The sequence below is a fragment of the Thamnophis sirtalis genome, unplaced genomic scaffold (assembly GCF_051295495.1).
Source record: "Thamnophis sirtalis isolate CommonGarterSnake01/CBP01778 unplaced genomic scaffold, rThaSir2_p1.2 scaffold_14, whole genome shotgun sequence".
In the NCBI taxonomy this organism is placed as follows: domain Eukaryota; kingdom Metazoa; phylum Chordata; class Lepidosauria; order Squamata; family Natricidae; genus Thamnophis; species Thamnophis sirtalis.
This window is the reverse complement of record NW_028261394.1, coordinates 47,752,203-47,766,043: the sequence shown is the minus strand read 5'-3', so window position 1 is coordinate 47,766,043 and position 13,841 is coordinate 47,752,203. Positions and strand designations below refer to the sequence as shown.

General features: G+C 48.6%; 1 protein-coding gene across 1 annotated transcript; it reads left to right on the top strand.

Moving 5' to 3' along the window:
• Positions 1-544: 544 nt before the first annotated feature.
• Positions 545-12,840, top strand: CA5A (carbonic anhydrase 5A). Its single transcript, XM_087728495.1, is given in 8 exon segments — positions 545-776; positions 2,811-3,008; positions 7,579-7,697; positions 8,440-8,535; positions 9,060-9,122; positions 9,833-9,988; positions 11,719-11,880; positions 11,882-12,840. Coding segments are annotated over 8 exon segments (960 nt in total). The 5' UTR covers positions 545-658; the 3' UTR covers positions 11,930-12,840.
• The last annotated feature ends 1,001 nt before the right edge of the window (positions 12,841-13,841 follow it).

Genomic DNA, 13,841 nt, shown 5'->3' with positions numbered 1-13,841 from the left:
GTTGAAGTCCACGCAGGTCTTCAAGCACGTCGAGAAACGATGGTTTAGCCAGACCAACTTTTCCGAAGTTGCGGAGCGGGGGGGGGGGGGGGCTGAATTAGATTCCAGCCCGACCCCCGTTTCCAGGGCGGTGCCTGGGTGGGATTCATAGGGTTTTTTTTTTAGCCTTTCGGGGAGGGGGTCTCGCTTCGCCCCTGCAGCCCACCCCTTTCAGAGCCCGGTTTATCGGGTCAACCCACCCTCTCTTTCTGCTTTGGCGGAGACCCTTTCCAGTTCCGTGTCCAGCCGAGGAACGCTTCCCACGACCGCCCGACTCGCTTAACCTGAACTTTAAAAAGTTTGGTGTTAGTATAGAAAAGTCAATAGCCTCTCAATCAGCGGCTCCCTGGTGGGAGGGGGATTCCTGCCCACCCCGAAAAGGGGCTGGGTGGCTTCAAGGGGCTTTCCCCCCACCCCACCCGAGACCCCCGCAAGCGCCGGACTGCGGGCTCCGCCCCGGGAAGCCTCAATCGGGGCCGGGCAGCGGCGAGGAGGAGGAGGAGGAGCCGGCGGAGGAGGCTGCCCGCCCAGCCGGCCAGAAGCTCCGCGGCGGGGTCGGGGTGGTCCTGCGGGCGGAGCGACCCGGCGCAGCGCCTCCCGGAACCGGCCGGTCGCCCCCATGGCCCGGCTGCTCCTGCCGCTGCTGCTCCGCCGGGCGTCCGCAGCCTTCGCCGGCCGGAGCGGGACGCGGCGCTGCAGCCTCGGTGCCTGCGCTTCCTATCGCCTCCGGGACGGCGGTGAGTGGCCGGCGGAGAGGGACCCTCTTCCCTTCCCCTTCTTCTTCCTTCCTTCCTTCCTTCCCTCTCCTCCTTCTCTCTTTCTTTCCCTTCCTTCTCTCATCCCTTCCTTCCCTCCTCCTTTTCCTTCCTTCCTTTCTTCCTTTTCCCTCCCTCCCCTTCATTTCCTCTCATTCTTCTCTCCTTTCCCTTTTCTTCCTTCTCTCATCCCTTCCTTTCCTCCCCCTTTTTCTTCCTTCCTTCCTTTTCCTTCCCTCCCTCCCTACTTCCTTTCCTCTAATTCTTCTCTCCTTCTTTCTCTTTTCTTCCTTCCTTCTCTCATCCCTTCCTCCCCCCTTTTTTTTCTTCCTCCCTCCCCTCTTTACCTCCTTCCCTTCCTCCCTCCCTCCCCCCTCCCTCTCTCTAAGCAACTCCAATTTGGGGGATCCAACAAGCTCCCCCCCCAAAGTTTCCATCTCCACCATCTCTTACCCTCTTTAATAACTCTCTCTCTCTCTCTCTCTCTCTCTCTCTCTCTCTCTCTCTCTCTCTCTCTCTCACACACACACACACACACACACACACACACACACACACACACACACGGTTTTTAGGAAGGCCCTGGTGCGGAAAGGATTAGGTGTGGGAGGGTTGATGGTGGTTTCTGTTTTTTTGGTGGGGGGGTCAGAAGATGATGGTTTCAAAGGGAAGCACCTCTTTTGACTCACCCACTTTGTCCCAAGGCAGAAGTTTTGGGGAGCTGCTGCAGGTCATTTCACCAGGAAACCTTTTCACCCCACCAGGCCTTCGGTCCTCCTTCCCTCCCCTCTCTTGCCCCCCCCCCCCGCTTTTCCCAGATATTTTCCCTTTGCTTCTGCTGAGGGTGGAATTTGGAAAACCAGAGCCAGCCTCCCTTCGCTGCATTTCTCCATCTCCGGGCGGTGTTTATCCTCCTATCTTCCCCATATCCCAGATTGCAATCTAGTTGCGCAGACTTGCCTCCCAACAGAATGGGGCGTTTCTCTGGCACTTGGCCACTCAACAACACAGCAATTCAACCCCTGGAGACATTTTCATGGGGAAGGATTGCTTGGTTCACAGGATCTGGATTTTCGGTGCTGCCTCCAGTATTTTGTTAACCAGGGCACTGACTCATTTCAAAACAAGAGAAAGAAGCTCATAGGATCAAGCTTGTCACCCAGAGATAATTGGGACGTCAAGGAAGGGAACGGCCCATAACAGAATTCTATCCTGTAGAGGCGCGGTGAATGAGTCAGTGCCCTTCTTAGCAAAATAAAGGAGGCGGCATGGAAAAATTGTGTGGGCATCAGGGCAGCATTTCACCAAGTGCTTCCTTGGGTCTCAAATGCAATACCACCTGAAAACTACATTGAAATTTCCTCCTCAACCTACGGAGCGGTTATTCCTGGAGAATGAAAACGTGAAGGCTTTAAGCTAAAGCTACCTTTATTCACATCCTAGCTGCTAATAGCAATAGCAATAAGCAGTTCGACTTATATAGCGCTTCATAGGGCTTCCAGCCCTCTCTAAGCGGTTTACAGAGTCAGCATATAGCCCCCAACAACAATCCGGGTCCTCATTTCACCCACCTCAGAAGGATGGAAGGCTGAGTCAACCTTGAGCCGGTGAGATTTGAACAGCCGAACTGCAGAACTAGCAGTCAGCTGAAGTGGCCTGCAGTGCTGCATTTAACCACTGCGCCACCTCGGCTAAGACTTTGGATGTTTCTTCAATAGCCTATAGTCAGGTTTCTCAAACTTGACAACTTTAAGATGGGTGGACTGCAAGTCCCAGAATTCCCCAGCCAGCTGGCTGGAGAATTCTGGAAGTTGCAGTCCACCCATCTTAAATCATGTTGGCTGGAGAATTCTGGGAGTTGCAGTCCTCCCATCTTAAAGCACACTAGCTAGGGAATTCTGGGAGTTGAAATCCACCTTCTTAAGGCATGTTGACAGAGGAATTCTGGGAACTGAAGTCCACCCATCTTAAAATTGCCAAGGTTGCTAACCCCTAATTTGCACCTTCTCCTTCCAGTACACCCTCTCTGGCAGAGCCCAATCACCATCCCGGGAGGCAGCCGCCAGTCTCCGATCAACATCCAGTGGCGAGACAGCGTTTACGACCCTCACCTGCAACCCTTGGAAATCCGCTATGACCCGGACACTTGTCTCCACATGTGGAACAACGGATATTCCTTCCTGGTTGAGTTTGAGGACACCATGGATAAATCAAGTAAGAGCAACTGAACTTAAGGTGTGCGGGTGAGTTCGCAGAGGCTGAGCATAGAAGCAGCGACTTGAAAAGGAATTCGGGCCAGTTGGCAGAAAGATTTCTAAATCCAAATAGCTCTGAAAAAGTGTACTAGACACGGTCACGCTTAGGGGTGTGTAGGTGTATATACTATGCACTATCATATATTCTGGGGTCGAGTTACTTGTGCCCCAATTAGCAAAGGGTGTGTCTAATAAAGCAGCTGGGTCTTTCTCTGTACAATTCCCCAGATTTGTTCTGCCTGCTAAAATCCACTTCCAAATGCAACCTAGCTCAGTGTTTTTCAACCTTGGCAACTTGAAGATGTCTGGACTTCAACTCCCAGAATTCCCCAGCCAGCGAATGCTGGCTGGGGAATTCTGGGAGTTGAAGTCCAGACATCTTCAAGTTGCCAAGGTTGAAAAACACTGACCTAGCTAACATTTAAAAAAATTAATGATCATTTTCTAAATACAGGGCACTCTTCCAAAACCTCCGGTGCCTTTTGTTTAGTTTTTACCTTGCCTTTTGTGTCCATAAATGCAGTTTCGTAACGCTTTTTGTTTGATGAAGGGTGTTTGGCAATCTATATTGCCGAAATGTAAAAGCCGGTTATCGCCTTGACTCAGCTGGCAGATAAGCTTTCTGAAAAAGATACGGGCTCCCTTTTAAGCAATGCCTATTCTGCTCTCGTGGTCTTGGGAAATATCGTGTCCTGTACCTGGCCAAGCTTTGCACGCGCCTCGTTTCTCTCTTTCTCTCTCCCTCCCTCTCCCTCCCTCCCTCCCTCTCTCCCTCCCTCCCTCTCTCTCACTGTCTCTCTCTTAAGGAAGAAAAAATGGTCGGCTTTATCAGCTGACTTAAATTATGCCTTCTGTGCTTCTACAGCTATGCTCTTTCCATCAAACAGGAACAGGATTGCCGGGGACAGAAATGAGAGGAACCCCTCAATGCATGGGGTGTCCAAACTTGGGAACTTTAAGACTTGTGGACTTCAACTCCCAGAATTCTCCAGCCAGCATAACTTACTCTCTTGCAATCCCTTCCTCTGCAATCTCTCCATTTAGATCAGAGGTCTCCAAACTTGGCAACTTTTAACACTTGCGGATTTCAACTCCCAGAATTCTCCAACCAGCATAACTTACTCTCTTGCAATCCCTTCCTCTGCAATCTCTCCACTTAGATCAGAGATCTTCAAACTTTGCAACTTTAAGGCTTGTGGACTTCAACTCCCAAAATTCTCCAGCCAGCATAATTTACTCTCTTGTAATCCCTTCCTCTGCAATCTCTCCACTTAGATCAGAGGTCTCCAAACTTGGCAACTTTAAGACTCGTGGACTTCAACTCCCAGAATTCTCCAGCCAGCATAACTTACTCTCTTGCAATCCCTTCCTCTGCAATCTCTCCACTTAGACTAGAGGTCTCCAAACTTGGCAACTTTAAGACTCGTGGACTTCAACTCCCAGAATTCTCCAGCCAGCATAACTTACTCTCTTGCAATCCCTTCCTCTGCAGTCTCTCCACTTAGACTAGAGGTCTTCAAACTTGGCAACTTTAAGACTTGTGGACTTCAACTCCCAGAATCCTCCAGCCAGCATAATTTACTCTCTTGCAATCCCTTCCTCTGCAATCTCTCCACTTAGGCCAGAGGTCTCCAAACTTGGCAACTTTAAGACTTCAACTCTCAGAATCGGTTGGCTAGCGGGGGAATTCTGGGAGTTGAAGTCCACACGTCTTAAAGTGGCCAGGGTTGAAAAATAAAATCTGCTTTACCTTTCTTCCTTTGTGGTATTTTTGTTGTTTTTCAGAAACATAAATGCTTCTGTTCACTCTTCTTTCTCCTTTACTTTTAGTGCCGTCTCCTTTTAGTTTTGGGGGTCTCTCTCTCTCTCTCTCTTTCTTTCTTTCTTTCTTTCTTTCTTTCTTTCTTTCTTTCTTTCTTTCTTTCTTTCTTTCTTTCTTTCTTTCTTTCTTTCTCCTTGCTTCTGCCCCTCAAGGAAACTAAAATTAGAGAAGAGGAAAAGTGGATTAAAGCTAAAGTTGAGAAGGAAAGACAGTGCCGGAAGGTAAGTCAATGGGCATAGAAACAGGATACCGGGCAAAACACCCACAGATTTGTAGCCAGGGTGAATTGGCAGCGGGCACAGGATGGCAGCAGAGCCAGGGGACAAATATCCAAATCTGTGGTGATGTGTGTTGCTGGTATTCTTGCCATCTGGTGGGACTGGTAGAAGAAAGTGTAGAATAGAAGGACGTTTGGTTGGTGGACAGAAGGTTTTCCAAAATACTAAGGCGAAGTTTCATCCCCAAATGATGGAAATCTTGCAGATTGCCAAGGGCTTAAGCTAGCAAAAAAAACCACAACGTGGGATGACCCCCCCCCCTCCCCACCTTAATTAGATGCTTGGGATCTGCTACTTCTGGTATTTGACCCTTCAGGAATGTGGCTCGAGGGCTGCGTTTCAAGTTTTTTTCCTGGTTCTGGGTCACATATCGGAAGGTAAACAACTGCATTTGGCTTCTGAAATTATGCGCAGCCGTTGGTGTCCACGAGAGGGCGGCTGTGCTCAGACTTTCCCGTCGTTCTTAGGAAAATCTCAAAATGGGGAAAAAAAACAGGAAACGGAGAAAGGCCGTTTGGCTTCTGCCAGCTGTTGAGAAATCGTATTCGGCTTTCAAGGACTCGGGATTTTCTTTTCTATTTCCCCGAGATATCAACCCATCTGACGGACGCCGCTGCAGTTGGAATGGATAAACATGGGTTTGTGGGTTCTAAATTTAACCCTTCCAGCTTTGCTCTCTTCTCCTTGGAGAAAATGTTAGCTTTAATTTGGCTTCTTTGCTCAAAACATCCCTTGTTGACGGCTGAGGATGGATCTGCTCCCAATTTCCCTGCCAAAGCCAGGAATGTATTACGAAACTGTTGCTAGGATTGGCATCTAATGTGAATTGTGGGGCTTTGTTGATGTTTTTCCTGGGCAAAGAGATCAGAATGCGCACCTTACATCGACAGGCTGTGTTGTTAAAAACAAATGCCCAGGATTTGGCATGCACTGAATTGGACAATGACACTCTGGACATCTGCAGGCCTGGCTTTCTGAGAAGCACACTTGACTGCTGGGCTCCGAGAATCTTTCTGGCTTTTATGGGGGACCAATATTGCTCAGGTGGCCAGAAATATTTCTTTAAAGACCATGGATCAATGAGGACTCTATCTTTAGCACTGGAGATGTAAGCATCTTGGTGCTTCCTCTGTCAACCAGTCCAGAGATGCTTATTCACCAAAGCAGGGTAGCAATAGCAATAGCAGTTAGACTTATATACCGCTTCATAGGGCTTTCAGCCCTCTCTAAGCGGTTTACAGAGTCAGCATATCGCCCCCACAGTCTGGGTCCTCATTTCACCCACCTCGGAAGGATGGAAGGCTGAGTCAATCTTGAGCCGGTGAGATTAGAACCGCCGAACTGCAGATAACAGTCAGCTGAAGTGGCCTGCAGTACTGCACCCTAACCACTGCGCCACCTCGGCTCAAAAAAAGATCATGGAAGATCAATGGATCAATGAGGACTCTATCTTTAGCACTGGAGATGTAAGCATCTTGGTGCTATCTCTGTGAACCAGTCCAGAGATGCTTATTCACCAAAGCAGGGTAGATCCATGACATGTCAAGTATTTTTTTCCCTAAAATGCCAGTGTTTGTTAGGATTGGGTGGTATGAAGAGCCGAGGTGGTGCAGTGGTTAGGGTGCAGTACTGCAGGCCACTTCAGCTGACTGTTATCTGCAGTTCGGCTGTTCAAATCTCACCGGCTCAGGGTTGACTCAGCCTTCCATCCTTCCGAGGTGGGTGAAATGAGGATCCAGACTGTGGGGGCGATATGCTGACTCTGTAAACCGCTTAGAGAGGGCTGAAAGCCCTATGAAGCGGTATATAAGTCTAACTGCTATTGCTATTGGCCTCACTTAGCTAGACCAGACCGGGAGTTGAGTTCCTTAATAAAAGCTACTTTGACTGAGATGGGCTCTAATACAATAATTTTGCAAGTCAAATTGTGCTGGACATCTTTCCCCCTCTTATACTTCATTAAATTGTGAAGGTGTTCTGCCAGAACTCTTCCCAACGTTATCTCATTGCTTGGACTTCAAACACGTTTCAATAGCAATAGCAATAGACTTATATACCGCTTCATAGGGCTTTCAGCCCTCTCTAAGCGGTTGACAGAGTCAGCATATTGGGGTTTCAGCCCCTTTTCCCCAGGCAACCGTTCCTGCCTGTCTCCATCAAGGTCCCCTTCCTGACTCCTTACAAGTGGGCACCCAGTGAGGGGATTTTGTATGCCCCCCCCCCACATTATCAAAATTAGGCACTACGGCATCCGCTCCATGTTGCAGTGCTAAACCTCAAAACAATGATATAAGCTCCAAATTGCCTTTTTAATGCTTTGAAGCCATTACCAAGCGGCCCAGAATCCAGGCTCCCCTTGGGAATGACCCAGATCTCTCCTCTACACCCCACCCCCACCCCACTGAAGGCCTGCCTTTTCTCCACGACAGTCATTACGGGAGGCCCCCTGGAGAACAACTACCGGCTGAAGCAGTTCCATTTCCACTGGGGAGCCGTCAACGAATGGGGCTCCGAGCACACCGTGAACTGCAAAGTGTTCCCAGCTGAGGTAAGAGGGGGACCCCGCGGAGGTCCCCAGTCTGGATGCTTGCAAGGCGAATGAGATGATGGGCTCTTCCCTCCATCATCCCCCAACGGTGGTCGAGAGAGATGTTTTAATTTCTGGGGAAGCGGCATCTCATTCTGCGCCCATGTGGGTCCTACCACTCCCAATGGCTTCTCGGCTTGCAACTGCGCATAGCCCGTGACCTGTCAAAACCGCGGTCCACTAAAGCGCGCCCGATCAAAGCGCGTACATGACGTCATCAGCAGCGCGACAAATAAAATTAAAAATAAATTACATTAAAATTAAAATAAAATTAAAGCAAGCCGATTCACATAAAGGTAAGGGTTAGGGTTAGGGTTAGGGTTAGGTTAAAGGTTAGGGTTAGATTTAGGGTTACGTTAAGAGTTAGGGTTAGGTTTAGGGTTAGGTTAAGGGTTAGCGTTAGGTTTAGCGTTAGGTTAAGGGTTAGGTTTAGGGTTAGGTTTAGAGTTAGGTTTGGGGGGGTTAGGGTAAGGTTTTCGCGTTAATTTTAAATTTACCGCTCACAGCGTGCCGTTTTCGTCGCGCTGTGATGACGTCATGTACGCACTTTCGTCAAGCGCGCTTTAGTCTACCGTGGATTTGTGGTGGAACCGCGTAGCCTTGGGCCATTGTGGTTCTCTGGAGCTGCCCAGAGCATCGTCTTCCAAGATGCCCCCCCCCTTCCCTCTTTGAAAAGACTTATGGGTCCACTTGTTCCTTCCAGCTGCATTTGGTTCACTGGAATTGCTGCAAATTTGGAAGCTTCGAAGAAGCCCTAATGGACGAAAACGGTTTGGCTGTCATCGGGGTGTTTTTGAAGGTAGGACGGACGGTGGGGGAAACGGCAATTTTCCTATTATTCCTCCCAATCTGTTGTTGTTTTCTCTTTAACACGATAAGCATCATTTAAGCCGCGGTGTTTGTTTTGATTTCTTTGTGGGTTTGCGTGGATGTGTGTGTGCGTGTGTTTATACTGCACTAACAGCGTCAGAATATAATCGGGTGACCTGGCCAATTTTATTCAGGGTGGGGATACAGGAAGGGAGGGGTCAACAGAGACCAAACAGACCTGTAGGAAGGAAGGGGGGAGGGGAAGTCCACCTTTGGCCATAACTCCTTCGTGCAGCAGATAAAGAAACTTCTCTGCAGAGCGCCAAGGACTTTGTTTATTTTGAGATTTTTTTCTTGGGGGGTGGGGTGTCTTTCAGAGAAGCCATTAGTGGGGAAATGGGTGGGATCCGGAGATCAGGAACCCTGTTGTCCTAAAGTTTATCAAGCGGTAAAGATGTTGTTGGTACAAAACCTTTAGATCTGAATCCAAAAACTTTATCTTTGCTTTGACAGCTGGGAGCCTTCCATAATGGCCTGCAGAAATTAGTAGATGCCTTGCCGTCCATTAAATACAAGGTAAAATGGAAGCTCGCCTCTTTCCTACTTGCCTGGAATGCCCCCTGTCCACCCGGAGGAAGCAGAGCGTTGCCTTTTAATCCTGGTTCCCTGAGAGTGGAAGAAGGAAGAGTTCGGCACAAAGATGGGTGGGCACGCAAGGGGGTTTTCATAACCTATGGGTCAACTCTGAAGCTGGCACCTTTTTGGAGGCTTCAGTGCTGCCACAGTGGTGCTGTAGGATAGGGCGGGGGGGAATAGAGATGGCTGGGATTTTGTAGCCAAAACAAAATAGTTTCCCCTGAGAACCAAGGACATTCCCCCAGGTGGCTGAAAAGAGGAGTGAAGTTTCCAAGCAACTGGACAACACCTTGATTGGTCCATGTGACTGATTGTTTGGGAAAGGGGGGGGAAACACTTTTAATTAGGTGAAAACTGAAAGAAGCTTTAGAGTTGGGTTTTCACCAGTTTGTGCCAAAGTGATCTATCCAATAAGCTTGTTCTTTGAGGAACCTGCTTGCCTCGGAGTTCTGTTTGCTATGGGTGTCTGGCCTGGAGCCCTGACGTTATGTTTCAAAAACCCAAGAAGGTATTTGCAAACAGGGAACACAGGTGTCTCTCCTTCTCTTTCTTTCTCTTCCTCCCCCCCTCTTCTTCTTTTTCTCTCCCCTCTCCCCACCTTCCCTTACCTCGTTCTTCTTCCCTTACCTCTTGTTGGCGGGATTTCTTAGGATTCTCTGGTTGAACTGGAAGAGTTTGATCCTTCCTGCTTGTTGCCTTCGTGCCCGGATTATTGGACGTACTCGGGATCTCTGACCACCCCTCCACTTTCAGAGTCGGTCACCTGGATCATCAAGAAGAAACCCATCGAGGTGGATGAAGACCAGGTCTGTCAAAGGGGAACCAGATTTGAGAAAGGGGAAGGAACCACGCTATCTGAAACAGTGCTTAGCAGTAATATACGGACAGGCTTCACGTTTCCCCCTTCAGCCGTGGTTTGTGTCCACTATAATTTATGGAACAAAGACTAGTGGTTTGATCTGGGTATAAGGGCAAGTCATAAACCGTGGTTGGTTTGGTACACCGGGCCAAACTAATGTCATGATGGCTTCATTCAGGATTCTCTTGTGAAAGAGATGCAAAGTAGCCAGGTTGAAGCCGAGGAGGTGCCGAAGTGGCGCAGTGGTTAAATGCAGTACTTCAGGCCACTTCAGCTGACTGCAGTTCTGCAGTTCGGCTGTTCAAATCTCACCGGCTCAGGGTTGACTCGGCCTTCCATCCTTCCAAGGTGGGTGAAATGAGGACCCGGATTGTTGTTGAGGGCAATATGCTGACTCTGTAAACCGCTTAGAGAGGGCTGAAAGCCCTATGAAGCGGTATATAAGTCTAACTGCTATTCTTATTGCTACTTCTGCTGACTGTCGGCTGCCTGCAATTTGGCAGTTCAAATCTTACCAGGTTCCAGATTGACTCAGCCTTCCATCCTTCCAAGGTGAGTGAAATGAGGACCCGGACTGTGGGGGCAATTTGCTGACTCAATTTGCTAAAAAATCTGTAAACCGCTTAGAGAGGGCTGAAAGCCCTATGAAGCGGTATATAAGTCTACATTAATAAATAAATAATAAATAAATGGAAGAGGAGCTGGAAGTTGATCCAAAGGCGTGGCAGAACAAGTTCCTGCGGAGTCAGTTTCCCCACTCTAACCATTGTCCTTGTTGCAACACACGTGAAGGTCCTTCTGTGTGTATAAATGAAGAGTAGGGGATTGAGCTGGCTTGAGATCAGCAGGATGGAGAGAGAGAGAATAAGTTGGATGTCCATCATAGTGGCTGGTGGTGACAGCTACTCTGACATATCTAGATTGTTGCCGGATAACTTAAATATTGACCTGGATCTTATTTATTTATTTTATTTATTTATTAGACTTATATACCGCTTCATAGGGCTTTCAGCCCTCTCTAAGCGGTTTACAATTTTTTTTTTAGCAAATTGAGTCAGCAACTTGCCCCCCACAGTCTGGGTCCTCATTTTACCCACCTCGGAAGGATGGAAGGCTGAGTCAACCCTGAGCCGGTGAGATTTGAACAGCCGAACTGCAGATAACAGTCAGCTGAAGTGCCCTGCAGTGTTGCATTTAACCACTCCGCCACCTTGGCTCTCTGCAGTTAGACTTATATACCGCTTCATAGGGCTTTCAGCCCTCTCTAAGCGGTTTACAGAGTCAGCATATCGCCCCCCCACAGTCTGGGTCCTCATTTCACCCACCTCGGAAGGATGGAAGGCTGAGTCGACCTTGAGCCGGTGAGATTTGAACCGCTGCACTGCAGATCACAGTCAGCTAAAGTGGCCTGCAGTACTGCACCCTAACCACTGCACCACCTCGGCTTGAGTTGGGAGTAGTTGAATCCAGAGTAGAATTCATGGGCATGGTAAGAATGCAAAAAGATTAGGAGTCCCATTGCGTCTCCCAGATTCTCCCTTATGCTGCAAATGCTTTTGTTGCATTTGAAGGCAATCTTGGCTGAGAAGAAGTCCTCTCCAGGAGGTCTTCAGAGGACCCACAAGAGTCCCATCTCCTTGCTCTCCCCTCCCCCTGACTGCTCTTTCTCCTCCCCAGCTGGAGGTCTTCCGGATGTTGCTCTTTAGTCCGGCTGGAGAAGACGAGCAAAGGATGGTGGATAATTTCCGTCCCCTGCAACCCATCATGGATCGAACCGTCCGCTCCTCCTTCCAAAAGCGCTTCTGGCAGGACCTGGAAAAGCCGCTGGAGGACCAGATGTTTCCGCGCCCGTGAGCAAGGACCCCTTCGGGACACTCTGCACCTTTAAGAGGCTAAACCAGTGTTTCTCAACCTTGGCGACTTGAAGTCCTGTGGACTTCAACTCCCAGAATTCCCCCAGCCAGCTATGCTGGCTGGGGGATTCTGGGAGTTGAAGTCCACAGGACTTCAAGTCGCCAAGGTTGAGAAACACTGGGCTAAACGTTATTATCTGCGCCTGAAAAGCAGTTTAGCCTCAAGCTAAGATCCGTGGCTACAAAAGGGGCTGTGAGATTTATGGTCCTTCCCTCTCTGGCAGCGTGAGAACCACTTGGATTCTTCTCCCAACAACAGATCAAAAGCACCAGTTAGGACTCCAAGCCCCACCTCTGCTGTCCAGGTGTTTTCTCCATCAGCAGATGCCGCATTGCAAGAGCTGGACAGTTGGGTAAGGCCTCTCGGAGGACCTCTGAGGGACCAGGACTGTTGACGGAGAGAGGAAATTTATACAATTTGACAAGAGCAGGAGTTTGTGTTGGGTGTCAAACTGCTTTGACTCAGATGCCAGGATTATAACAATCTGGATTGCTGATTGTTCTGGGGAATTATAGTATTAACGCACCTGAGGGCCATTCTGTGGCAGAAACCTTGGCCAGATGACCCTCCTCTACCTCCAACGGGTGGCCCAACTTTATAGCAGTTCCTCTCCTCCCCCCCTCTGTACATACAAGAGGCTGCAAGTTATTTGGGATCTAGGAAACAAGGGGAAAACCTTTTCTGTTTAAATCAGCAGGTTGAATGGATGTCGGGCTAGGAAACAACCAGGCGCACTTAGAAGGAAATACCCAACATAGGCACGATTTACATTACACGGAAACGCGATAGGATCCATCCCCTATCCTAAATATGTGCCCTTGCTGATGCATAAAACCTGCCGGGTTGTAAATATGAATATACGCAACAGTAAAAAATATTGGGTTTCTGTCGTGATTGGTCTCTTGTGACGAGCCGATAGACAGAGAATGGAAGCAGTTAGCTTCCTCCCATATTTGGGCATACCAGGGGTTGTGACACTAAATACATACCTACTTCCCTGGCTCAGCTGATAAAGGAGGAGAACCTTGTGCTTAGTGGTTAACAGATCTGCCTAAGATGTAATACAGCCCAGGTTCGAATCCCAGTAAGGGTATGGCTAGCTGATGAGAGCTAAATAGCTTGAAATAGATCTATACTAGTCTCCCTTTATTTATTTATCAGCACAAATACAACACAAATTTAACAGCGGCAACAGTAAAAATATTGGGCTTTCTGTCGTGATGGTCTCTTGTGATGAGCCGATAGACAGAGAATGGAAGCAGTTAGCTTCCTCCCATATTTGGGCATACCAGGGGTTGTGACACTAAATACATACATACATACTTACATACATACATACATACATACATACATACATACATACATACATCATACATAGCATTCTGTAGCACTTTGATAGCCTTTAACCCTAGATAGAGCCTGCACAAGAGCCAAGGTGGCGCAGTGGTTAAATGCAGCACTGCAGGCTACTGCTAGATCAGCGGTTCGGCGGTTCAAATCTCACCAGGCTCAAGGTTGACTCAGCCTTCCATCCTTCCGAGGTGGGTAAAATGAGGACCCAGATTGTTGGGGGCAATATGCTGACTCTCTGTAAACCGCCTTAGAGAGGGCTGAAAGCCCTATGAAGCGGTATATAAGTCTAACTGCTATTGCTATAATGCCTGACTCTGTGGAAGACCATCAGCTTGCTAAATCATCATTTGAGGTTATTGAGTACACAATTGGTGTCATAGCTGCCCATCAGAGGCATCCAAAACTTGAAGTCTTGGTCAGCCACATAGGAGGATCTGTGTGTTAACAACCTTAGCTGTGTGTATCGAAGCAGAAGCAAACCGACAGTGCTTTAAAAAGCCTTACAACGTTGCCTTTCTCAATCTTGACGATTT